Source organism: Ostrinia furnacalis, unplaced genomic scaffold, assembly GCF_004193835.3.
Source record: "Ostrinia furnacalis isolate ACB-3 unplaced genomic scaffold, ASM419383v2 OfSCF4936, whole genome shotgun sequence".
Taxonomy (NCBI): Eukaryota; Metazoa; Arthropoda; class Insecta; order Lepidoptera; family Crambidae; genus Ostrinia; species Ostrinia furnacalis.
This window is the reverse complement of record NW_021135175.1, coordinates 1,787-27,648: the sequence shown is the minus strand read 5'-3', so window position 1 is coordinate 27,648 and position 25,862 is coordinate 1,787. Positions and strand designations below refer to the sequence as shown.

General features: G+C 36.3%; 1 protein-coding gene across 5 annotated transcripts; it reads right to left on the bottom strand.

Moving 5' to 3' along the window:
- Nucleotides 1-683: 683 nt before the first annotated feature.
- Nucleotides 684-24,164, bottom strand: Syx1A (Syntaxin 1A). 5 transcript variants are annotated; one of them, XM_028314928.1, is made up of 7 exons: nt 24,050-24,164; nt 16,350-16,424; nt 15,819-16,075; nt 14,959-15,096; nt 14,730-14,840; nt 6,877-6,967; nt 684-4,920 (listed from the first exon to the last, which is right to left on the bottom strand). In XM_028314928.1, the coding sequence occupies exons 1-6, from the start codon at nt 24,129-24,131 to the stop codon at nt 6,890-6,892; spliced, it is 741 nt and encodes a 246-aa protein (XP_028170729.1). In that variant the 5' UTR covers nt 24,132-24,164; the 3' UTR covers nt 684-4,920; nt 6,877-6,889. The 5 variants fall into 5 exon arrangements, with proteins under 5 accessions (XP_028170729.1, XP_028170728.1, XP_028170730.1 ...); XM_028314927.1 differs by having other exon boundaries at nt 684-6,967; XM_028314929.1 differs by lacking the exons at nt 684-4,920; nt 6,877-6,967 and adding an exon at nt 7,653-7,850.
- Nucleotides 24,165-25,862: the final 1,698 nt, after the last annotated feature.

Sequence of the window (25,862 nt, the reverse complement as noted above, 5' to 3'; positions counted from 1 at the left end):
CAAATATTAATTATTTATTTATTTAATTTTTTATTTGGTTAGTGAATTGGCTATTTCGAAGAATTTACAAGGAGATTTAAATAAGAAGATAGCAATACTACAGTTCACACTAAAAAGAGAGGTAGGGCCACAGAGAGCGAGATAGATATAAGTAGGTATTTGACTCAAGTTTTGTTCCCAACTTTGCCCTCCATTTTTATCTGTAGCTTCATGGATTAGCCAATAGCGTGGCTTTGTGGTATAGGATTATTTTGCTCTATGATTTAATGAAACGCCGAGGCGCCAAAATTCAAATTTTACCGCATTTTTTACCTTAGGAATCAATACTGTAATGGCATTCTTATCCAGTTATCCTTTGGGCCAAAATAAAATTAGAGTAGACCATCGCACTCAACAGTACAAATGGCGATCTCAATTCCATGTTGTCTTTTTATTACTATTTGCAATTTTGTAAAGAAGAGATAAGATAGGCAAAAACGAAGAATTTTCTTAGTAATATGTGGTGGAATTAACTCGCTTGATGATCTAAGATTCAGAAGGCCTAAGATGCGCGCCGTGATAGGCGGTTTTCACGCCATCTTATATTTATAAAGTTATAACGGCGCGCATCTTAGGCCTACAGGACAGGGATTTATTTACATGAAAACGAAATTTTACAGCAGAAAACACCGTTTATTTTATAATTATGAGAGAATTTCAGATTGATAACCTACGTACAGAATATGACTATAAAACCAATCTAACTTGAATTTTACATTGTGTGTCCAGAATCTCACTGTTAATTTGTAATACAATACTTTAGTTATGATAGTTTAGTTTTCAGTGTTCCTTTATAAGAAGATTACAAGACAATTTATCATAAAGAGGGATACAATTTTAATATAAATTCTGAAATACTTATATAGGTACAAGAAACTTTCGTAGAACCATACTAAACTATGTATTTCAACATTTTCGTCTAAACTAAACAAATGTTATAAAGTAACACGATTTAAAATGAAATAATAGACTCTAATATTTTCAATGTTTCACATTATTTAACGTCAAGCAACATCAAATAGTTTGAAAGAACAAAGCACAATTTGAGGATACTTGTTAATTACGAACATTTAACTACAATCGAAGTCTAGCGACTCTACCAATAAACAATATTATAAGGTATACACGGCCACACTGCCAGTCCGCCAACGCCTTGCCACAATATTTACCCTTTAAGCGGGGAGCACAGGGATTCGAATACTTGAGTTGGTTGCTGATGTCCCTAAGCAGTGTGTTGGCAAAGGTTTACCGTTGACTACTGGCAATATGATCGGGTATACTAACAGTGGGTACAGCAATAAACTTGCGGGATTATTCAACGCAGCTGTTGGCATTGCTGTAATTTTGCTATGATACCAGCAACAGGTCATTTTTATGTAAAATTTTATATGCCAATCACACGGGCAGTCAGCCAGATTGCAATCACATAAGGTTTTAACAATCTTCTAGGTTTGTGAGAGATGATAATTCTATTTGGTGAGAGAGTTAAGTATTTGAAACTTTAAGTTTTAAAATGTGTCTAAGACGAAGTCACAATTGGTTACCCCATTTATCGTTAAACTGCTACAGTAAATTCTATATTATATTAATTTGTAAAGAATCAATAACACTTACAACAGTAGGATATTATAATATAATTGTTTAATGATATTGCAAGATGACGTTTGCCGGTATCACAACAAATAAAGTAGGGGACACCCTACACGTATTATTAGGGTATTCTGCAGCAAGCAGAATGCTATGTTATAGGATACGCTTGCGGGGAATATATTTGCGAGATAAACAAACGTATAGATAGAACAGCCACACAAAATATAAATTCCTTTCTCATTTTAATAAATTGGAATTTATGGAATGTCCAAAACGCATGATTTTATTATCTTACAAATACATTTGAATGTTCGTTGTTTCTTAAATTCACAAGCATAATTTCCAGAAGATAATTAAACAGTTTTATTATGTATAAACAGTTACGGATCTACCGAATTGAATTTGATTATAAAGTCTAAATAGTGTTTCATAATTGATAGAGTTTACAAGGGTATATCTTCATTCATTATCATGTGAACAAAAACTGTCGAATAAGCTTAATAAACAGCACTGTTAGTTATGTATTTGGATTACGTTTAACACTTACTAGCTATCATCTGGTAATGTAATAAAACGCTATAAGAATTGACACATAAGTATATAAACTATACTAATTGTGTACTTATACAAAATTAGCAATCCAATCAACATTATGCAATACTATTGATTATGAAAATATCTATTTATGTTTCACGATAACATTGAGATTTGTTAGAACGCGCGTCTCGATCCGCACACGTGTGCCGCGGACGCTTGAACACGGGACCTCACTTATGTACACTAGTAACAGAAGGATTATAACTGCGATATTATTACGATTATCAGAATAAGAGATCATTGAAAGCTGACTAGAAGTTTGTTATGCCTACTCTAACACTTTATTTTACAAATAAACTCGAGCGGGGAGTCGGTCGTTGTAAGCGATCGCAACTCCCCTGCCGACTGCGGAAGCTTGCTCCGCGCGTTGTGCGAATGTTCTCGGAGAAGCCGAGCCCGTGGGCTCGCTCGCAGTGCGACACTGCGGCTCCTCCTACCATTACGATACATTGGTGTCAGGTACGCGGTCTCGCAACGAGACCAGTTAATCTTATACTAGAAATACGATGAGGTTAGATGCAACTAGCTAGTGTCAGCGCGAAGACATGACGTCGAGATGAGCGCGGGAGTGCGCGCCGAATGCAGGCTGCACTAGGCAAGGCGTCGCCGCTGGATGCCGACTAGGGATTGATCTCCAAAGCATCTTAGCGCAAGTCCATATTAAAACATTAAACGTAATTAATTCTAGAACACATCTTTGCATTCAGTCAGTTCTTAGAGGCTGTCTTAACTAAGAAATACAACAGCGAAATTCATTCAACGGCACATGGTGAATCATGTACGTAATTGACAACATTAGGTGGGAGTTTGGTCTGTACAGCCGTTATAGCCGTTGTAATTCGTACTCTAATACGCAAATTGCGTTTATTGCAGGTACTGGACTTCTCCGGGAGTCGGTGGCGCTATCTGCCTTGACGCCAATTTGAAGCTGTTTGATGCAGCAATTAATTTATTGAAAGGCAGCCTTGCGCTAAGAGTGCCGGAGTGCTAATGCTGTCCAGGCGACAGTCCATCCCGACAGCCGCCCGCGGCGACGCCGGCCGGCAGCGAGGGGACTAGCGCCTGCTCGGAAGACAAGCAACAATTGACTGGCGAGTGGAATTGCGACTGACCTCACTTTATAATGAAGCTACCGAGAGAAAAGGTATCACCTAACTTCTCTACCGTTACGAAGGCAACTAGATGAAATCCTACATTTAAGGATAAAAATCTAATTATGCTATAAATGTTAAAATTAACATTGCTTCATATTCTTATATGCGGGACGCGGGGCGAGGGCAGGGCTTTAGTGCCGTTTTTCGCATCGCTCCTCTCAAATCCTTAATATCCACATTTCAACAATATGCCATTATGATGACTACTTTAAACCTTCGCAAATATCTTTTAATTATCATTAAATATAATTATTTTCTTATAGGAAAATGCTAATATAATGTTGGTGCTTAAATTTTCGAGTGATTTTTCTCTACGAAAATGTAAGTAATATTACAAACGTAAAATACTGTTCGATAACTATTATTATATTGCTGAAGACTGGTACCTCCAAATTTATTAAAAAATTTATCCTAGCTAAAACGGCTACATTATGTATCTTACTGTACAACGAAGAGCGTCTTAAAAGGTACGAAATTAAATTTCAATAATTCATCCAACTATAAATCTGATCGAAAAGCCCCAAATTTGTATGACTGTATTACTATATTGAAAAGTTTTTAAAGTACTCTTACTGTTTATTAAAAGTTACACTCACAATAACAATTCATTATATTATAAAGTTAACTAAACAACAACTGCATCTACTATCACACATTCGAAAGTTAAAACAATTTTACAATTGTAATCGAACATTATTGCTACGGCGTCGGCACGCCGGCGCGATATGCTGTGAGCGGGCGAAGCCGCCGGCCCCGGCTGCGCGGGGGCCAGCCGTGGGGCCCGGTGGGGCCAGTCTGCGTGCCAGGGAGGGCCGCGACAGCCGGGGCCGGCGCCTCGCGCGCAGGTTGCAACCTTACGGCTACACCACTCTTCCAAAATCAAACATCCGGCTGAACATCATACCTATTTTGGCGCAAGTAATCTCACTTGCAGTTACGCTGCGAATTACTCGTATAGGGTGAGGTAGAACCTTTCTTCCGTGTGTACCGCTGTACCGATTCGAATACTGATAACTTGTACTGTCTTTCTGCCCTTTAATATTACCCGTTTTAATTAAAGATCGTAGGTTTTGAAAATGCTACTATAATGTTTTGCGTATATTATTTAAATATAGTAAATGACATTGTAGTTGTTGCATAAATATGATTAAGTGTCGTGTCTTTAGGCTGATTATAAGCTTCCACGCTTAGCTATGTTTACACTAATAATACGATTACTAATTCCGTCGGCGGATTTATCCGTTAAACGAATAGATTATTATCTGTAGATCTTTCAGTTATAAGAATAAATTCACGAAAACGGTCTAAGTATTGTTATTAATGTCTACATATTGTACTTACTAATTACATCATGGATTATTGCGTCTTAGAATAATTTGATTAAATGAACAGTATAAGCGAATGCTCATGATTTAACAACTGTAAGGTGGCAGAACGGGCCCTGATGGGTGGCGCCGCGCGGGACCGCGGGCGGGGGCTCCGAGCCAGGCAGAATGCAGGCACCGTTATGAATGCGACGATATTTCTTTGTTTCACTGTCCTGGAAACCAAATTCAATGTTCACTATAAAACTAGCAAAATAAACTTTCAAACATATAATAAAATCTACTTACTGACATTCGAGTAATTAATAAATCTATCAATAAGGCTATGGAATACGTCTCTTAGTGTAAAATTAAATAAGTCTAATATTGTATACTCGTCAGTTCTATCACGAGATCTAGCAACTGTATAGGGTCCAAATATCTGTTAAATTATGTATACTTTGCTGTATAATGTTGTCTGTATGTACCTAATTACAATATTACGTAAAAACTTCCTAGTGAAATATGTCTACATTAGTAAGTCTGTAGTAAAAATATATACTTAATAAGAAAAATTAAATAAGGGTGCTAAAAGAGAAAATAATGTGGGGGTATAAAAGGGTTGTCTGATTTATACTTGCCATGTGTGTAGGAAGCAATTATAATAATTTAGGCCCGTACTATGAGACAGAACCCAATTTCGAATCTACACTCAAAAATACATAAATTCAAAACCTTGTTATTGGGCTTGATACTGAAACCAATAACAGGCTTGAATAGGTTTAAGCAAGCTTGAGATTGAATCGAATTTTGAGCTTTATCTCAAAATACGGACCTTGGTTTATCATCTTCGACCAATAAGAAAAACCTATATGAAAATAATTATGTAATTATAGTGACCTTAAATCAACTTGAACATTGTGTCATCCTAAGTTTATATTTTTGATCGAAGATTTGACATCTGCATGCTGCTTTATTAAATGCGTGCTAAACATGAATGTAATTTTAATAAAAATTGAAAGGATTCATTCAGCATTAATAATTGTATGAACAATTCAACATCATCTCTTCTTGACCTTAGATGTTCTGTGTTCATAAGTACCTACTTTAATTTTAACAAAAAAATTACAATTATTCCGTATTGTTACGTTTAAATTGTTTTTTTTTTTTCATAAATTAGACAACCCAAGAAAAAGAACTAAGTAAATACGCTAGACATCTTTATAAATACTACAAAATACAAAAGGAAAATAGAGGTCTCGCGTAAATATTTAATAATAATTCTGCCTGATACCCCGGTTTTCCGAATACTGATGCAAGTAATCGACGAAGGCACTTGTTTATTTATGGGATAAATAATGACTACAATACATAATATAAATACTGATGATAACAAAATCGTTTTAATAAATAATTGTAGTCTAATCTAATTAATTAATTAATTTGTAATTGATTCCTTTATGGCCCTCACATCAGCTGGCCCCATACTTATCTTAAATTTTCAGGGAACAGCAGCAAAAGGTACAAAATAAATATGCTATCGATTATTCTCTTGGTGCCTGTGAATCAATTCAGTCAATCAATCAAGAAAATCTGTGAATTCAATTTTATAGTAGGATTATAGTTTTATACTGACTGCCTCCAATCTCAATTAAATAATTTATTGTGCCTTATATTGCAGGTAATTGAGTTGAGGCGTATCATTATAACTATAGCAACAGTCACAATGGAAACCAGGGTGTTTTATGAATAAAAAAATATATACTTCAATACACAAATAATATTAACTACAAAATCATGCATAGGGATAAAAAGATGTCTTATAAATAGTATAACAATAAATACGTAAGTGTGAGTGGGGATATAATGAGAATATTGTTGAGCCTGGCATTTATAAGACTTCTGCTACCACTTTAAGATTACAATGTTTAAATCAGCATCTTACAAGGCCCTACTAGCTTTGGTCTTTATACACGTACATTCAAGTGTATTGGACCCATGCAAATTTCTATAACCAATCGAATTTCAATTACCGAACAATACTTTTGGATCGAATTCAATGCGCTTACTCATGTTCTGAAATGGCTCTAGATTTATGATTATGATTGTAAAACAACTGCCATCTACGCAATCGACATTGTAAACTAATATGCCGTTCTATGAAGCCCAGAATGGTACTCGTCAGTTCAAACCTGCCCCCGGTAATTAGAAGAACGTGTTATACACGTAGCCCGTCGCGATCAGGCCCAACACGAGTAGGCACACCATGATCATTATCTTCTTCTGCACAATGGACAAACACAACACGCATTAGTGACTAGTATTGGTTAGCGGGCGGCCGTGGGTGTCCGTTGCGTCCGAGAAACAGTTTCGTTGTTGCAAACGTTTCGCCGTGCCGTTCCATCTACGACATAGCACATCAACTGCAAGATTGGCATAGCTTCTTCTTCGTAAAAGCGAGTTGCCCAATCTGAAGCTGATGAGTGACTGCAAAATGTCGTGCATGACCACCATGTTTCTATTCAAAGAATTATAACAACTTCGACTCGTCCGACTGACCATTTCTACAACAGAAATTATAACTGAATGGCTAAATTAACCATCAAAATATAACCCAGTAGCAGAAAGGAACAGCCTTAAAGTTGATGATAATTCCATTGAATAAGTGGAAGGGCCAGTTTGGCAGTTTAAGTTTTGGTCTGGCCCGTTCACGCAGAAATCTGGAGGTGTATGATTTACAGTCAGTCTTAGATACTCACAAACTAGCACTGGCTGGAAATAGTATACAGGGTGGAAACGGTAAGTGATCTCACTCGATTATTTCTAAACTATACAAGATATCAAAAAACTAGTTACTGATCCTGAAAGTGGTTCATGAGCTCTATCAAACGGTATTAATAATATGTTACAGAATAAACTGGATCTATCCGAAAATTCAATGTTTCCAGCTTCGAGCCTGTATAACACGGCGAAACAAGTCACAAAACCGTCACAAACTGGTTACTGTTCTCCAACGCCCGGCCCGCGCCCGCCCGCCGGAGCGAACAGTTACCTTTGAGCATTTAGCGGTCGGCATGCGAGCGGCCGCTCACATGAATATGCTGGATACGTAGCCCACGACGACCAGGCTCAGTATGAGCAGGCACACTAGGATCATGATCTTCTTCTGTTGGCGCCGAGCATGCAACAGTACGCTTTACACATATCCTCGACCAGACTACCGGTCTCTCATAAACAACAGTAAATTTTAATACTCCGTACTCTTAAGTGCGTGCGTCATTTGCCTTGGAAGGTTAAAAAAAAGAAATAAAATCGAAATAAAATAAATAAATGTAATCTTTCCAAATTATAAACATATTTACATCTCGAGTAAGGTTTACTGGTACATTTTATAAACGATTTGTAACACCCTTTCTTTTTAAGGGAAACTAACACTAATTATTAGGTTACTATAAAAAAAAACTTTCAAGGTTTCAACGTAATTAAGTAAATTAACAATCGATAATATTGAAAATGGCATTAAAATTATATCTCACAGTCTTTTGATTAATTAAATGTGATAATAAGCTAATAGGGGACATTATTATAATGCTATGCCAACATTATTGAGCTAAACAGTTTATATAATGATAAATAATAACATCAATAAGTATTCCATCACAGTTAGTAAATTATTAAACATGTGATAAATATATGAATAAGGTACTGAATATACCATTTAACAAACAATTGTGTAAGGATTTGCAGAATAATTAATTATTGAAATGCTACTAATTAAATGCAATTGTATTTAAGAAGAAAAAGCCGTTTACACACAATATTATTGAGTAAATAGTACTATAAATATCTTAGATAAAAAACACTGTGACAATATTTTGCTCAGTTTATAAAACAGAAGGTTGTCGTCATAAATACGCCAAAAAAGTGTTTTTACTTTTTTAACGCGACATCAAATGCGACGACACGCGACACAACGCTACGCAAAGTGACTGTAAAGACTACGGCAAATGAAATGAAATAAATAGTTTATTCAGTACATGGGCCCTTTCTAGGCCACTTTATACACGTCCTAAATATAACTTGCACACAAATGCAACTCAATAATGTTGGTTGCGTCTATATTGAGGCGATTTATAACAATATGTATCTTATTATGTGCTGTCGATGGCACACGTTATGTAGCGTCGCGTCGCGTTTGTATATCTAATTATGACACCTCGCCATACGTTTAAATTTATTATTCGATTTAATAACGACAGCCTCCGCAAAATATTGCTAATAAACAAGATGGCAGATGCCTGGTTGAAGTTACAAACTAAATATTATTCAACAGAAAATAAACAGATCTTAACTAGTACACCCCTCGAGTGTCACAATTCGTTATACCCGTCAATAATTTTATCATCAACCTCTAGAACAGAGAATAGGCATTCTATATTTTTTTACTATACATTTTCTTTGAAAATTTTTATGACATACAAATTAGAGTGATGACATCACTTTACAGTCGAGCCCTGTGCATTTTATTGAATTTATTTTATATGGCGTTTTTTTTTATAAAATCGTTTCAGGCGTTATTCTGAAATCATAATTAGTTTCTCAATTATTTCTCTTAAAGCTCTGTGATGTTGTAGTAATGACAGAAAGTCAAAGTTCTTCAAAATAGTAGCTATCCTAATCTTTTTGCCTTATCTCTATTCGAAAGATTGACGTATTAATCTTCGGCAACGTGAATTCTTATCGATCCATAACATCGTCGAGTAACGAGAATTGTATGGAATTTAGATAGCGCCCTCTGGCGGTACGTTAACGCATCTTTGTTTCCATACAAACTCGCGTATAGTCGTTCGATATCAAGGACTAAGAAAAGCTTAAATGTACTAAGCATGTAAAAGTATGCATTGCAACAGGGTTTTTCTGCGAATAGCTATGTGCGTCTACTTTTTACTAACTAAGCAAATAATAAATCATTCGACAACTTAAATTAGGTAAAATACTGATTGCCATTTAATTACCTCGTAGATTAATAAGGTTTCACCATTAGCCTGTTTCTGAATACTTGGTTTTATTTGAAGTCAGCCATTTTGTTATTTTTCTACGACTCCATGAAATTAAAAAAGAGAGTTAATTGAAACTGAATAAAATGATAACTACAGAATCAATTTGTAGTTTCAATTCAACAGAAAATAGATTAGAATAAATGTATCTTACTAAAACAAGCTTTATGATATTGTAATAAAGGTTACAAATTTTAAACTAACGATTTGTGTACTAGAAACGTGTGGTGCCCCCATTATTTGTGATTATTCTATCCCTTAACATAGGATTGTTTAATTAAATTTAAGTGTAGGTATAATTTATGTACACATAATTTTATCGTATATAGTAGCGCGATATATCCAACAAAGCTACATAATAATATTGAAGATTATGGACCTAATAAAATATCCTAAAGCACAATCAATTTATTGCACTTTACAATTATATTGTCTTTGTTTAATCTATCAGCCATAACGGCATTTGTTCAATAGCAATATTGATGAAACAAAACATGTATTTAAATACACTAAATCTAATACATTCAGACTGTGTTTTAAAACTAGTTAATAATTTCGTAATGTATTAAACAATTACTCTTGGACAATGTCAATGATATTTTATTATTATGGTAATAATATCTGTTTTAATGACTTGTGACAATTAAATCACCTCAGCCCCATTCCATAACACAGCCTATTTCAATGCCACATCGTACAATGCATAATGCTGTGGTCATGCATAAACTATGTTGACAATTGTTAACAAAAATGTCGCTGTATTAAAGAAATGCAAGCAACATCCATACGACTATGTTAATGGTATACAGACGAATGTACACGTTGTATTGTACGCGGCAACCAAGTGAATTCGTACTGTCCAGGTGTCGGCAGGGCCCGCTTAACTCAGCGAGGTCGCTAGCACTATTATTAATATAACCAGCGTTACGGACAGGCATATAATGATGAAGATTTTTTTCTGGAATGACAAAGGAGAAACGATAACAAAATAAAATCGCCGAAATGTGAGCATAATGACTACGGTGAGGCTAAAATAGGGGGTCAAATTACTACAATTTTAATGAATTTAGTTTTGTAATAAATTAATATTTTTTAGCTAAGTACTATTAAAGCATATGATTGGAAATAGTGCAAGAACTTGGCCGATACACTGATCAAAATAAAAATAAAAAGTTATTTTAGTTATAACCTGGTATTAGGTAAGGTCATGGCGATGACCTGATAAAGGCGAGACACAAGATAAAACAATTATTAGGTGTCGAAAGGGCGTCTTTCCGTTCTATACATGGCCAGAACGCACCCATAGGAAACTGCTCGTGTATATTTTGGAGTGTCTCTTTGTAAGTCGGTCACTACAAACTATACACGAATTTTGCGTACTGATCGTGTATAGTTTGTATCGTGGATGGATTCCGTCTTCGCTCCAAACTATACTACACCACTTACAGTTGACTAGAGTGTGTTTAGTTTATTTGATTTAATAAAATATGGAATTATATTTAAAATTATTACATTTATTAGATATTATGCTCGTGCTTTGTCCTCGAGATTAGAAATAAGAACTACCTATGTAGATCACGTACGGTGATGCCATTTTTAAATTCATTAATTATTACATAAAATATTATTATTTTACTGAATCTACATATTATTATAATAAATCTAGATTTATAACACTAATGTAAGTGGTTTCTGAAATTAAATTGATTAGGTAGATTTCAAATTAAATAACAATTATTTATTAGTGAGAGTGAATGAAGAAAGTTAAACGTGCATTATTAACTAAAATTGTCGACCGTTCGGTGTAGTGGTTCGAAACGGATAACTGTTCCGGAGGTAGCGGGTTCGATTCCCGCACAGTACAAACATTAATTTGTGTGCATGAACATATTTTGATATTTGTTTGTATTGGACTGGGTGTCTTCTATGTATAATAAGTATGTATTTACAAAAAAAGTATTTAAGTATGTTTATATCCGTTATCTAGTACCCATAGTACAAGCTTTGCTTAGTTTGGGACTAGAAGCGCAGTGTAAAATGTCCAGGGATATTTATTTTTATTTATATGCTTTTATCTCAAGAACAAAAATCATTTTGATATACATAATTCTTAATTTAAGAGTTATTCAGCCCTAAAACAAATATCTTTTCTATGGCAGAATATGAAACACCAAAAAGCTCTTTATCAAAACAATGGCACGTGTCGAAGTTGATTCAATGTTTAAAGTAGACACGCAGTTATGAATTAATATGTAATAGAAAGAGAGGTAAATAAGTCAAAATGACGAGCATGCAACTAAGTACTCGCGTATACATTGTAATCGCGAACTTATTACAATACATACATGATTAGTCCGTATGCGTACTGACGATGTATATTTTGGAGTAAGATAATTGACCTAAGTCACTACAAAGTATACGCGAGCAGTACGCAGCGTATGCGTACTGGTCGTGTATAGTTTGGAGGAGCTTAGTAAAAAAAGTCACATCCAAACTATACTCGATTAGTTTCACACCCTTGCGTTCTGGCTATGTATAGAATGGAAAGACGCGTCGAAAGGTCACCGGAGCCAATAATGAGTATTCTAAGTAAGTTCAAATTCGTACATATTTAGTTCACTTAATCGTTATTACTAGACGCTGTTCTGTAACAGATTCATACAGAGAACGTGTAACGCCCGGTTCACACATGTCTCCGTTTTACTGTTCCGTTTTATCGTGTACGTTTTTTGTATGTATTACTGTATACAATACTGTGTCATGTGTGAAGTTTCTCATACAACTACGCCATCGAAGAAAAAAAAACGTACACGATAAAACGGAACAGTAAAACGGAGACATGTGTGAACCGGCCGTTATTTGCTTACTTGTTGTACAGAAAACTGTATGAGCAATGACTGGGACAACAAAGGTATTAAGTAGATAGAGATAGAAGAAGTATATTGGTCATTGAATGGCAGAAAAACGAGAAGACAATTGCACGATTTCCAATCCTAAACTTTTTTAGCGATTTGATAATGAAAAACAGGAAATTCAAAAAAATAGAAGCTTCATACTCAAAACAAAAGATTCAATAGCATATTTGGAATCTCTCTACTTATGTTAATAAAAGGGATTCAAAATACTATTTGAGCATTAATTCGATTCTAGCTAGAACTGAAAAACTCAAAAGATCTTGTATTCGGTTATCTTATTCATCATAACAACTGACGTATTTTCAAATAATTAAATTACGCATTTGATTTTCTAATAATAACTGTAATACTGTATTGATTTGCAGTTTTGCACATAAATTCAAAACATTAATTTTAGACTATTGTGTAAGCTGTTATGATGCAAAAAGTTACTTCACCTGTAACCTCATTCATGCAATATCCACAACCACATCGAAAGCAAGGGTCCCTTTACCACAATGGTGTACAAAAAATAATACTGTTCGCCGAGTCTTGAAGATCTTTTAAATTTTCTGATTTTGTTGTTTAAACACACTGTCATTTCGTCAGCCATAGAATATGAACCAACCAGTGACATTATGGTTTATCACAAAACTAATAAACAAGCTCTAAAAATAGTGGGGTTTTTAAATGTACATAATTTACACTAAAGCCCGTCCAACGCGTCAAGGCGTTGTTTTCAGACGAACGAAACCACTGACCAATGGTTTAGCTAAAATTTTTAGCTTTAAGTGGTCAATGATTTTAGTATCTGTGTTCGCCAAGCGCTATATTAAGGCGGTAGAGCATTTGGTCCGACATATATGGCGTTATTTATGACGCATTTATGATGGGTGTGCATGAGCATAACTGAAAGCTGTGCGTTTTATAAAACATGCATTATATTTCATTTATAAGCGAACGGACCTTTTCGATTATACGCCGATGATCACAAAGACCACACGATGCAAACTTCGAACTCAAATGCTTAGCATGCATGTAACTGATAAAAGGTATGAAGGAAACTTAAGACAAGAGACTTATAAAAGTTCGATAACTGATATAGCGGCAGATATAGCCTCAGGTTTTGGGTTACGCGTGGAAGCACCATATTCGAGTTCCCCGTAGCGTATGATAGATGTCTTGTTAGCTTCGTTTCTTCAGTGAAGTGTTTAAAGTCATAGTTCTGTTAGTGGTATCAACCCGTAAGCCTGGTGGGTCGTGGTTTCTTTACCTTTCGGGCTTTTTGGTACCAGCCGTAAGCCAGTTTGATATCGTGGTGGCCGGTGTCCACGTACTCGGCGGCTTGCGTGACATGATGCTCGACGCGATCTATCAGTTCGCCCTGCTCGCCTAAGGTAATGGAGCTGGGACGGGACGTATGCGGCCGATTGGTTCATACGAGTTACACAGTTCCCACGGGTAAGTTACAGGAACCAACCAAATCGATGCTGATTAAGAATGTTAGACAGTGAGAGGATAGTATTACAAGGTCAATTAAATCAAAAAAGAATAAAATATACATAAAACTCCGACACAACGAACATGGTGTTACATTTATGACATTTAGTGTTACCCTAGTAAGTACCATTGTCAGTTAGATAGTTACATCGACGGAAGGTTTGTTACACAGTACAAAGTTTTAGAAGCGTTAGTAACAGAATGATAACATACAATATTAACATATGCAAAAGGCAAATTACGCACACACCAATGAAGTTATATTAGTGAAACATAAAATCAGACAGATCGGGAGTAGAAAGCCCATTTCCATCAGTGTTAGTTGGAGCAACATGAACAGTTAGAACACGACAGTCAAAGCGAAATTATTGTGATGCGATGAAAAACATAAATAAACATAAAGGCATGGGTGTGAACCAATCACCGGATCATCAACGTAAACAAAATGGTGGACGGGACATCGTAAACGTTCACGTAACAAAACATGGCAGGATTCGGGATTCGGATGACGGGATGCGTGTCGGGGCGGGAGAAACAAAACAAAAAACAAAAGATTAGCAACGAATGATTCTGCACTGGTACAAGGCAACTTACCCGTCGAGCTTTGCTCTGATATTTAAGGGCCTTCTTTGTATCTTGTGTGGCAGTTTGGACATAGTCCACAGCGTGTTCTACATGATACTCAATGCGGTCGATCATTTCGCCCTGCGTTCATAGGAAGGTATTTTAAATACTACCTATTACTCTCAAAAGAGTCTACTAGATTCAAGTTTTTTAAATATTTCATGTAAAATGTATGGATAGTATGGAAAGGTTGTATGACCTGGCTTTCGACGAGCATCGCCATGTCCATGAACATGTCGTGCAACTCGCGGATGGAGGTCTCGAGCTTGATGATGTCGGCGTGCCGCGCCTCGATGTCCGCCAGCGTCTGCTTGGCCTGCTGCGTCTCCATTATTATCTGGAACGTTTTAATTGGCGATTACATTATTTGTGCTTCTACTGAATGATAGTATCGATTGACAGTCAGAAAAATAGGACGTAGTTTGGTCTATACGGGACTATTCCCACCTCTCGTTCTCACCGCTGCATGTCCTGCTTGTGTAGCTAAGATCTACATTAATAGTAAGTTTTAAATTCCTTCCAAAACCGGATCGATAACAAAACAGGATAGCTATCATAGTTTGTATTCGCCTGTGTCTTCGCAGTGTTCACCACTTGAAATTATGCTAGATTTAGAACTGACGCTGTTTTCTTCTCTTGCACCGGTCTCAGAAGTTCACACGGGCCTTTGTTTTCAAAAAAACAGTACATGGAGAAATGATACTAGCCCCCTGGGTGAAAACGACGGAGGTTCCTTGTTCCAGCATATCTTCCAACTCGTCATCGGTGGTGACGCGGCTGGTGATCTCTAGCTGCCGCTGTATCCTGCTCTTGCACATATCCCAGTAGTACATCCATACAGCCCTTTGTTTAAAAAAACTATACATGGAAAAATGTCACTTACCCCCTGGGTGAAAACGGCGGAGTTGCCCTGTTCCAGCATCTCTTCGAGCTCGTGGTCGGTGGTGGCACGGCCGGTGATCTCCAGCAGCCTCTGTATCCTGCTCTTGCACATATCCCAGTAGTACATCCATACAGCCCTTTGTTTAAAAAACTATACATGGAAAAAATGGCACTTACCCCCTGGGTGAAAACGGCGGAGTTGCCCTGTTCCAGCATCTCTTCAAGCTCGTCGTCGGTGGTGGCGCGGCCGGTGATCTCCAGCTGCCGCTGTATCCTGCTCTTGCAGCGGTCCCGGTAGTCGGTCTGCGTCCGGTTGTACTCGGTCATCACTTCGACGAACTTGCGCGACAGCGTGGAATGCTGCGTCTTTCTTATCCTGAGATCCGCTGAAGATTTGTTAGAGTGCTCCTCTTGTTCGATGTTCTGCTCTATGTCTGTGGATTTTGGTTTATAATGGTTTAGTTTATGTTTTATTAGGTGATGAAAGATACGTCATAGTAACAGATGTAGTCATTAGAGAGGAAAATCGTAACAACGGAAATAGAAGAGTACCAGAAAGTGACAAATTGTGTGCAACAGGAAAATAACAATGATGTTTTGTATTATTATTAGTCTCGCGCTACTGCAATCTGAGCAGTGCTAAGTTATTTATCAAGTTAATGCTGCAAGTTTATTCGCAGTGGTTTCTACTAAACAAGATTAACTTACGTTTTAATTTTCCTCTGACTTTATTGGCAGTTTTCTTGACGTCAGCCATGAGATCTTCTAATTCGTGCTTTGTTTCTGAAATGAACAAAAAAACTCTGGTTAGATATTGCAATGCCATGCCATTTCATAAAATCAGCGAGTCAAGTACCGTTATTAATAAAATTACTGTCCAACCCACGCTGGAATAGTGGCCGATATTTTGAGTGGGCGATATAATTTTCTACGCAGTGATCTCATCGTTGAATTTAACGATTTCGATTAGCAAAACGGTTTGAAATTACTGGATAGAACCTTACTAAGCCTAACTGGTTGATAGAGGGGAAATCCTTTGATGGGAGAGTCCTACTAACCCACAGGCTTTTCCCGCAAATGGTGATAAAGCAGTTCCTGTCGTAAAACAAAGGAAGTCTCTATTTAAAACCATTTTATTCTAACTATATGGATGGTGGTAAAATAGTGTTTTACTCATGACTATACGTCACTTTTACAATGACGCTAGAAGGTACTGAAGAAACTTAAAATATTCAAAATCAGATAAAAAGTATTTACTGGAAATACATTATACCTATTATATTAGTGAACATGGTCCATAATAGTCCATATTCATAAGCAGAACACATACCTAACCAATACTTAACAACAACTAATCTCCCAAAACTAGTTAGCAACCCAAACTACCCATTTCAATATAGCAGCGGCGGTTTGACTGAATCAGTTCAAAATAGAAGTCCGGCAAACAGTTTGTATCGAACAATACCGAACATTGGCAATCAAGTAATCTGCACGGTAAACAACGAGCCAAGTGGCGCTGGCGGCGGTGATAACGAACTTCGTCCATTACGAGTTGACCCAAGCAGCACGCGGCTTCTATGGGCGAAGTTGCCGAAGAAGTAATCGCCTTAATAACTACCCAAACGATTACAGTATAGCGCTTAACGGAGCGGTACAATTAGTACTTTGTTCATTTTGTCACTAATGAAAATGTATGTTTGATACAATACAAAATTGTCTTAGATGAAAACTATAGTCTATAGAAGAAATAATGTGACGAATCAATTGACACGCACTATTTGAGAGCATTTTGTGGCAAACAGATAAAGAGAAGAAAAGTCATACCATACATAAACGATGCGGCAATTATAAGAAAATTAAGATCTTAGAAAGGACGTTCACGGAACCTTTCCCAAGGGCTAAGATTAAGACAGGTTCGTTATCAAAATCTAGACCTACTTAATCCAGACCGGACTGCAGAAATTGCAATTATGCAGTATTTAGGGAAAACGGCAACACTGCGTTGAATGCGGCGGCCATGTCATTTTATTAACAGATTACAAACGGTTCATTGTAACCCTGACCTGGCCCTGACTGCACACGGGTCAATTTTGATTGTAATGCGATAAAAGCTGCAAAATTATTTCAGCAAAGATACTATGAGGGCAAAGGCCAGGATTTAATTTATATTCGGCGACAATAAGATCGGTCATCTGACACATAATTTCAAAATAACGTAATCGTCACATGGTTAGGTACTCTTACTACAATATTTTATCATACCGTCAATGTGGAGATACAATCGATTAGTCAAAATTTCCCTATGATCCTTACCATAAAAATTCTAATTTGCACTTTATCCACTTAAGTATGAGGCCTACGCAACATTTCTGATTGTTCAATGTTCACAAGGAAAGTAAATTTCCCGAATACGCCGGGAGAGGAAATTGCATTTCCTATGGCAGGAGACGTATCGACCTGATTGTGGAGCCACTGATTACAGCACGTGCTTCCACACATGGTAATAATCCAAAAGCCTCTTGTAATATGGGACCTCACCAATTTTTACTTTGGTGTTTTAAAGATTGACCTCTCAATAAAAGAAACAACGGTGAAAGAATTACTTCGATAGCATAAAAAAAAACTCCCCAAGATATAATTCTTTAAAACAACATTATTGGACAATCCTATAAACGCTTCTTATCAAAACGTCACACCATAACATCACTAATTGTGTTTTTCGAAATGGTTTCTAAGGAAAATTTGATATACATTGTGTATTTTATTAATTTGATACTTTTGTAATGGACTCGCCCACACACCCAGCTTTCAGAGCCATAAAGCGAATTAAACGCAATTATTCTTAAAATTCCGGGATAGTGCCGGTCCCCTATTTAACGAATGGGCATACATTTCACCATTAACACTACTTCATGCAAAGAGGGTACCCGCTCAGCCCACGGTTTATCAGCGAATAACCCGCTTCAAATTTACATAAACTATTTGGAGTGTGCATACGCAAACGAGCGGATAATTTTCCAATGGCGGCGGATATTCCACGAGATAACCGTGAAGTATGAAGCCCAGTCTTCTCTTGTTATGAACTCTGGGAACTGATAGTCGAGCGTTGTTTGACCTACAATCTGAAGTTACAAATTGCAAATTTCGAAATGAAAAACTGTCTGTTGGAGTAACCGTCATGTGGTTGGTAGCTACTACTGGCACTCTTTGACCTGACATTATATCTTTTTGGTATTACGTAATAGTCACAAAGCTCACTCGTTGGTGTTGGTACTGGCTAAATTAAGGCGCTTTTTCTTCTTGGAATCCAATAAAACAATAGTATAAATGGATAACACAAAAACAAGCTTAGACTCCTTCATATGTATAAGGCTGTAACCAAGCAACGTGCCAGAGTTAGGATCGTTGTTGTTACAGTGTTATTTCGCAATGGGATCTCTGGAGGGACATTAACACAGTAACAAAGTGAACAGAAGGAACTACTCTTGGACCTTTGTGTTGAGACTATACCTACTTCATAGCTACTCTTTACGACTTCAAATCTACCTTTTACGGTTTAACTGCCTTACCTGGCGTCGGAACAAAGTTAAGTTAGCCTTATATGCATGGGAATACGATAATAAGCAGCGAGAAGTTACGCTAACGTTATCGATCGATCATCCACCACAGAGTATAATGAAATATGAAATTAGCTTTGAATAATAACCAGTTTATCATTGATCCGGAGTAATCAGAACTAAGTCCAGAAATGGAATATGATACGGCTTATCCGATTGATGGATATCATTAATTAAAAAATACAATTTAGCTTCCCAATTTATATCAGTTCGCACGTATTATTTATTTGAATAAATCATAGCTTATTTCATTTTAGCATAATTGAGGTTTATAATAGCAATAAATCTTTTTAGATTTTCATTTTCTTTCAGACCCTTTTCAAAGGATGGTAATATTCCGATATTATGCGCCTATTTCCGTGAAACTTTAACAATGTATCATGGCTTTTATTACTTCTCAAATGAACGTATGTAGTCGTTATCTGTTATAACTACATTAGTAACTTTGTTTTGTAACTGTGAAATAATGTTTCGACAATACGTGAAACACGTAGGTGTATAAATTTTGCCACTCGTTACCGAGTACATCGAGTTTCCATACAATATTATACGTATTAGTAATCATGACCGCGTCGAAAATTGTCTGAAATATATTTCGTGAACAACGGTGAATTTTGAATGACATGTCCAAAATATCGCACAGATTATTCCAGCTTCTGATTTAAGTTTTTATTGAAAATTAACTAGCGATGCGGAATGATATGCTTTTCCACGTCTAATAAGACCTTTTCCAATGATTAAAACGTAACTGAAAATAATATTGTCTAATGAAAGCAATAATTATAGAAAACAACAGGGTTTTAACGCCGATTAATCAAATTACACCTAGCTGCTATAGTCATCATTCAGTATTATCGCAAACAATGTTAATTATTAAATAACCAACTATACATAGAACAAAATAATTACGTCGCCTTGTTCATTTTCCTTATCAGAGAAAGAGAGACAACAAATACAACCGGCGTTTTTTCTTTTCTACTATGTTAATCAAGGGGACGAGTCGTAATGTAATTACCTAATTGTAATTAACGTCATTGAGGATAAACAGGCCCACTGAGGATAATATATTTTAAGCTGATTCGGTATGACGCGCTAATAAGCATCATTTCTATGCAATGAGTTCGCGAATTTATTATTTGGAGTGAGAACAATCCTAATCAAGTGTTTGTAAACAAATGCGTGTTATTTGGGCGAGAATACGTAACGGAATACCAGATGTACGAGTAATTAGTGGTTTTATTACACGTTTGTTAAGACATGACTAATTAAGGTTATTTCACCTAGTTTGTCAAAAATAATACTTAGGCCCGGTTTTTTGATTCGTATTTAANGGAATATTTTTGTGAAATGGCTCTTAAAATAACCAATAGTCAAATTTGACAGATGTCAAATGACAAGTGGTTAAATATCAGAAAAAAATGTTTTTCGAACAATGGTTAGCTTGACTTTTAGTACATTTTTTTAACTATTTGTTAACATTTTGTTAGTATTTAACCATTAGTAGCAAAATTTAACGATTTGTTATTTTAACTATGAATCGAAAAACTGGGCCTTACTGCCATCAATATGGATGGAACATTAATTGACTGCTTTCATAATTTGATTTAGTCATCAATCACAACACACATTTGATTTTATCAAATAAGAAAGCTAAAGTTATTATTTGTCCGCGAGTTGGCTATTACATTTTTCACACGTCCTCCTAACCATCCTTAATAACACCTCTTACTTTTAAAGGGAAATAACAACATTGCAATAAAATAACCTTAACAAAGGTATAGTAGTACCAAACCGTTCTATTTTAAACGGTCGTTCGGCCATTGTGGCTGAGATTGCGCGAAAATTTCGAATGTCTCGGTCTGATTGTGGCAAGTGAGTTCAGAATAACAACGAACAAGGAAACAAATACGGGCGTATCCTTCGATCGTTAGCAACGTCGAAAAAATAACAAAATAACTGTATCACAGGCCCTAAATCCAATTTATCACGCGAACTGACAGTTAACAAGTTACAAATATAACTAAATGATTTATTCATCGCAGTGATTCAGAGCTTCCATTCAATCTCATTGAACGATCAGGTCGAATACAAAACCATAATTTACTGTCAATGTAAATAATTAAGTTGAAGCTTAGGATAGAAGTCAGTCTATTATCACCTGGATGGGTAATGGAATTAAATAAAGTGATGTTGAGTGGCAATTGTATCGAAATGTCTCGGTCGATGGAAAAGTCTTGTGACTTGTCTTGAATAATAATCACACTGAAGTTAACAATACGTTTAGATCTTTTCAAATTCTGATGCTGAGTTTCAAGCTATAATTAGCGATGACATAAACGCTGATGATAAGACTAATCTTCAAAGAATACAATACTAGATGAACGAGCATGTTAATAGGTCACATACAACCGAATTCTAAAGTGGTAAATCGTGCTCGTTGATTGTCGTCGGAAAGCATGTGACGTTTTGCTTCGTCACATCAGCACAATACAACACGATTACGTAGAGAAGGAAAACTGCACATAATGGCTGCATTATTTGGGTCGTTTGAGTGTAACATTCGTGCTCGCTGTTTTCCAACTTTGAGGTACTATACGGGGTCATTTGAAGCAAGCAGCACTCCGAAAGTAATTGCCTGACAGGCCAAGTCGAGACGAGGAAAAAAGTCTTGAAATAAAATCCAATTTCACCACTCCACGATTCATGTTAAAGTTGATCCCCTCTATTTCGCCGAAAGGAAATTTAATGGGTTTTCATTGATTTCTAAAACGAATCCACCAATTACTTTCAAATATTTAGGGAAAGCCGAATCGCTAGATTGAACAAGGTAAATATAGATTCTGATTTCTGATACTGGCTGAACTTGGGCTTTAAGTGGATCCTTCTAATATTATAAATGAATGAAAATTATTATACTTTTTAAATTATTCATGAATATCTGAGAAGGTCTGCTACAGAATACCACTTCATTAATTCTGCCGAGAAAGTCGCTGAGTATACTCCAATCGCTCAAAGACTACGACTGAGGGACAGATGACGGACGATAAAGTGGTTTTCTTGCTAGGTTCATAAATTATATACTATATACGTATACAATTTCTGAACGAATCATTGAACTAAGAATGAGACAAGCATGAGGCAAGAATTTCCTGTGTGTCATTCTTATACTGGTAGAATTAATCGATCAACCAAAGGAAGTAGCTATTAGCAAACATTAACGACATGAATCACAAGAGAGTCAGAGGAAACACAGACATCTTATAAAAACCGATTTACCTACCCAATAATACCGAGTTAGTGTTCGTCGCATACACATCCCAAAGTCCCAACATGATGAGATCACGATGTAAGATAAATCCATTGATTTAGGAACTATCATTGGGCAATCCTAATGATATTTCCTAGAAAATATTGATTAAATAATATTCCATCAAATGGGGCGTAGGCGTACCATGTATTCTGTTTAAAATTAGTTATTAGCCTCAAAAACATGTAAAATTTTCACTACAATTCAATAAAGGTAAATAACAAATCTCATTACATAGTTTCAAGGGTACAAACTGGGCCCATTTTATTATTAATAGACGCATAAAACGTTATCGTGAACTTGTTCAATATAACGACGCCGTCGATGGCTTATTCCGAGCTATTTAGGTCGGGTCAATGGCTAATCGTGACTATTCGTGACGTCCCGCCAGGGTCCACCGTGCCCCAAGTGGGTGCCCGTTCAACAACATTATGATATTTATTGATATAGTCGCGTTTTTATACCTTTTCAAGTTTATGACTAAATCATGTTGTAGAACAACCCTTAGGGTCGTGAAACACAGACTGATGCTATCGGTGAAGAACTAAAATATTCCAAGGACTTGTTATTGAACTTGAAGACGCCAAAATTGGAAGAAAATCCGACTATTTCAGTCTCAGAGAAAAAAATATTAATGTTAATTCATCTAAAAGTATTTGAGGCAATTTATTATTCTACAAAAGAGAGGAAATACGCGAGCCACATTGACATACATAAGCTCTCAAAACGATAAATGTTTCGATAAAACAAAGCTGTGGGCATTATTCCATAAACCCCGCATAAAAATATAGCTCCGGTATATTTCAGAGTTTATCGTGTACAGTAAAATATAGCCAAATGAAATGTTCAACTAAATATGGTAAGCCCCGAAAATTTACGTATGAACACCGGAGCCGTGGCCGCCAAGCCAGTTTCATTGACCTGGCTATATTTAGTTTAGATATGAGGCGGAGGGCATTTCGTTGAATAATTGCTTCTCCTATCAGAATTCTCATTAGTCTAAGGCACTCGAGTAATCTAGTCTAATTTTGCAATGTGGCGCATTTGCATATGATAGGTTTCTGGCTGTATGGCGAGGGAGCAATGACGTCACAAGATCCCATGAAGACAGACGAGCCGCCCCCGCAATCGTCTGGCTGCGCAAATGCCACCAACTTCGCCCTTCAATTTATGTGTGGGCATGTCACTAACTTCGGACAACCTACGCCACATATTTAAGACGAGACGATCAGACGGCAAACAACTGGTATTTATAGAAATTTTCATTTTAACTTAGTGAAATATCGGCTACTATTTGAAATTTTGAAATGGGATATAATGGGTAAACATTTTACAACAACAAGGCTTATTTCTATTTTCAGAATATGACCTTTAATTATGAAGAGACTTCTTTTTCATAATTTTTTTTAAATCTTTGTGGCAATACAGACAGCGTCGTCCCCCGACCCGAATGAGGATCAAAAATAAAAATAGTTTTAACTTACTTTCATCTGACTGCGGTGCGGATAGGATGGCACTGTGCTTCTTCTTTACCTCTTCGACGTTTGCCTGAATCTTGTCTATCATCTCTCGTATTTCTTCCACCTGAAACAATAAAAAAGTTATTTAAATTTACCGAATCAAAATAAATTAAGTAGTTGACAGAGGATTTTTCGTGGTACCCGTGCTACAGAACCTACTTTAACTTATTTCTTCGTTAGATCTTTTCCTAATGTCTGAAAATTTACGGTCACTGTAGTTTATCGCAAAGAGAGTTCGCAGTCTTTAAAGTTCGAATACAAGAGGTAAAAAATAATAAAAGAGAGGGTGAGCTTTTCGCTCATATTATGCAGTAAAATAAAAACATTTTTACTATTCACAAAGCTACTACAAACCATCAACTCATAAAGTGTGAATAATCTGAGTTATGTTTTTATTTTAACTTCAGGTACGGGAAAGGGTAAAGCTTCATGAAAACACATTTTCATATTATGAAACTCATTTCTAACGCGGAATGGTTCCTTTACAGTACCTTTAGACAGGATTATATTTTACCCTCATATCTCTTGGTCCACAAGAATTAGTAGCACATAAAAAGCATCTACCTGAAGGGGAAGAGTTACATAATTCTAATCTAGCTATACCAACATGAATTTATAAAGAGGTAGATTGCTGTAGCTACTCATCTTATGAAGATCATTACACAAAACTCCTATTCCTAAATTACTATTCAACGTTAGTAATTTTGGTTTAAATTGACAGATGGGAAACAGATTACACGTAGTTAGTGTTAAATCTCCTTGTGTGTTTAGTCCAAACCAAACTTCGTTAGGTCATTGTACATTTGAATAAATGATTTGAGTATTGAATCATGAACATGACGTCCGAATGAAAATAACAGGAAAAGAACGAATGCAACAAACAGTCCAAATTACAAATTGTCAAAAATTGACAAACGACACCTTTTCCGGACTTCCCAAAATCTATCCAAAGCAAAACTGCGGGTCAAATGTAGAGTCGACTAAATAACTATGGGTATAAAAATCACGATTCCCGGCATGTGCACAAAAGAGGGTGAAAATCGTTTAGCCTAAAGCCTTAGTTTGAATTTTTAATATGGTAGATCATTGAAAAGGTCCCTAAACATTTATTAATTTTTCGTTACAACACTTTTTACTTTATACGCATACTAGCTGACCCGGCGAACTTTGTTCCGCCTTAATGGCAATAAATAAGCAGACTTTTTAATTTCGAACGGGATAAAAAGTATCCTATGTCCTTCTCCTGGCTCTAAACTACCTCCTTGACAATTTTCAGCTAAATCGGTTCAGCCGTTCTTGAGTTATAAGTGGAGTAACTAACACGACTTTCTTTTATATAATAGATAGATTGTTGCCGAGTAGATATAATCATTTAATAGGATTAAAAGGTTGGAATATAAAAGGCTACAAAGAAAGATCGAACGAAAGACGTTAATAGATATTTGCTAATTGGGTTAATACCGGCTCATACAGTGCTGGATCGTCTTGAAACTAATTACGAGTTGAGTTTAAATAACGGCCGCACGAAGCTAGCTATGATTTCGGTTGGTAGTTAATTGCAGTAGCTTGAAGCGATTTTTTGCTGCTATGCAGTTCAGTGTTTATCTCCACATCGGGCTTAGAGGGCGGTTCTTAGAGCGGCTAGACGGAACGCTACGTCTTGGCAGCGAGCCAGCGCAACCACCTCCGAGTTATATGGAAAAGTTTAGAAACAAATGCGAGGACTCTTAAATAACTTGGATGAAAAAGCGGCAGTATCTTCACAACTTCATAAGTT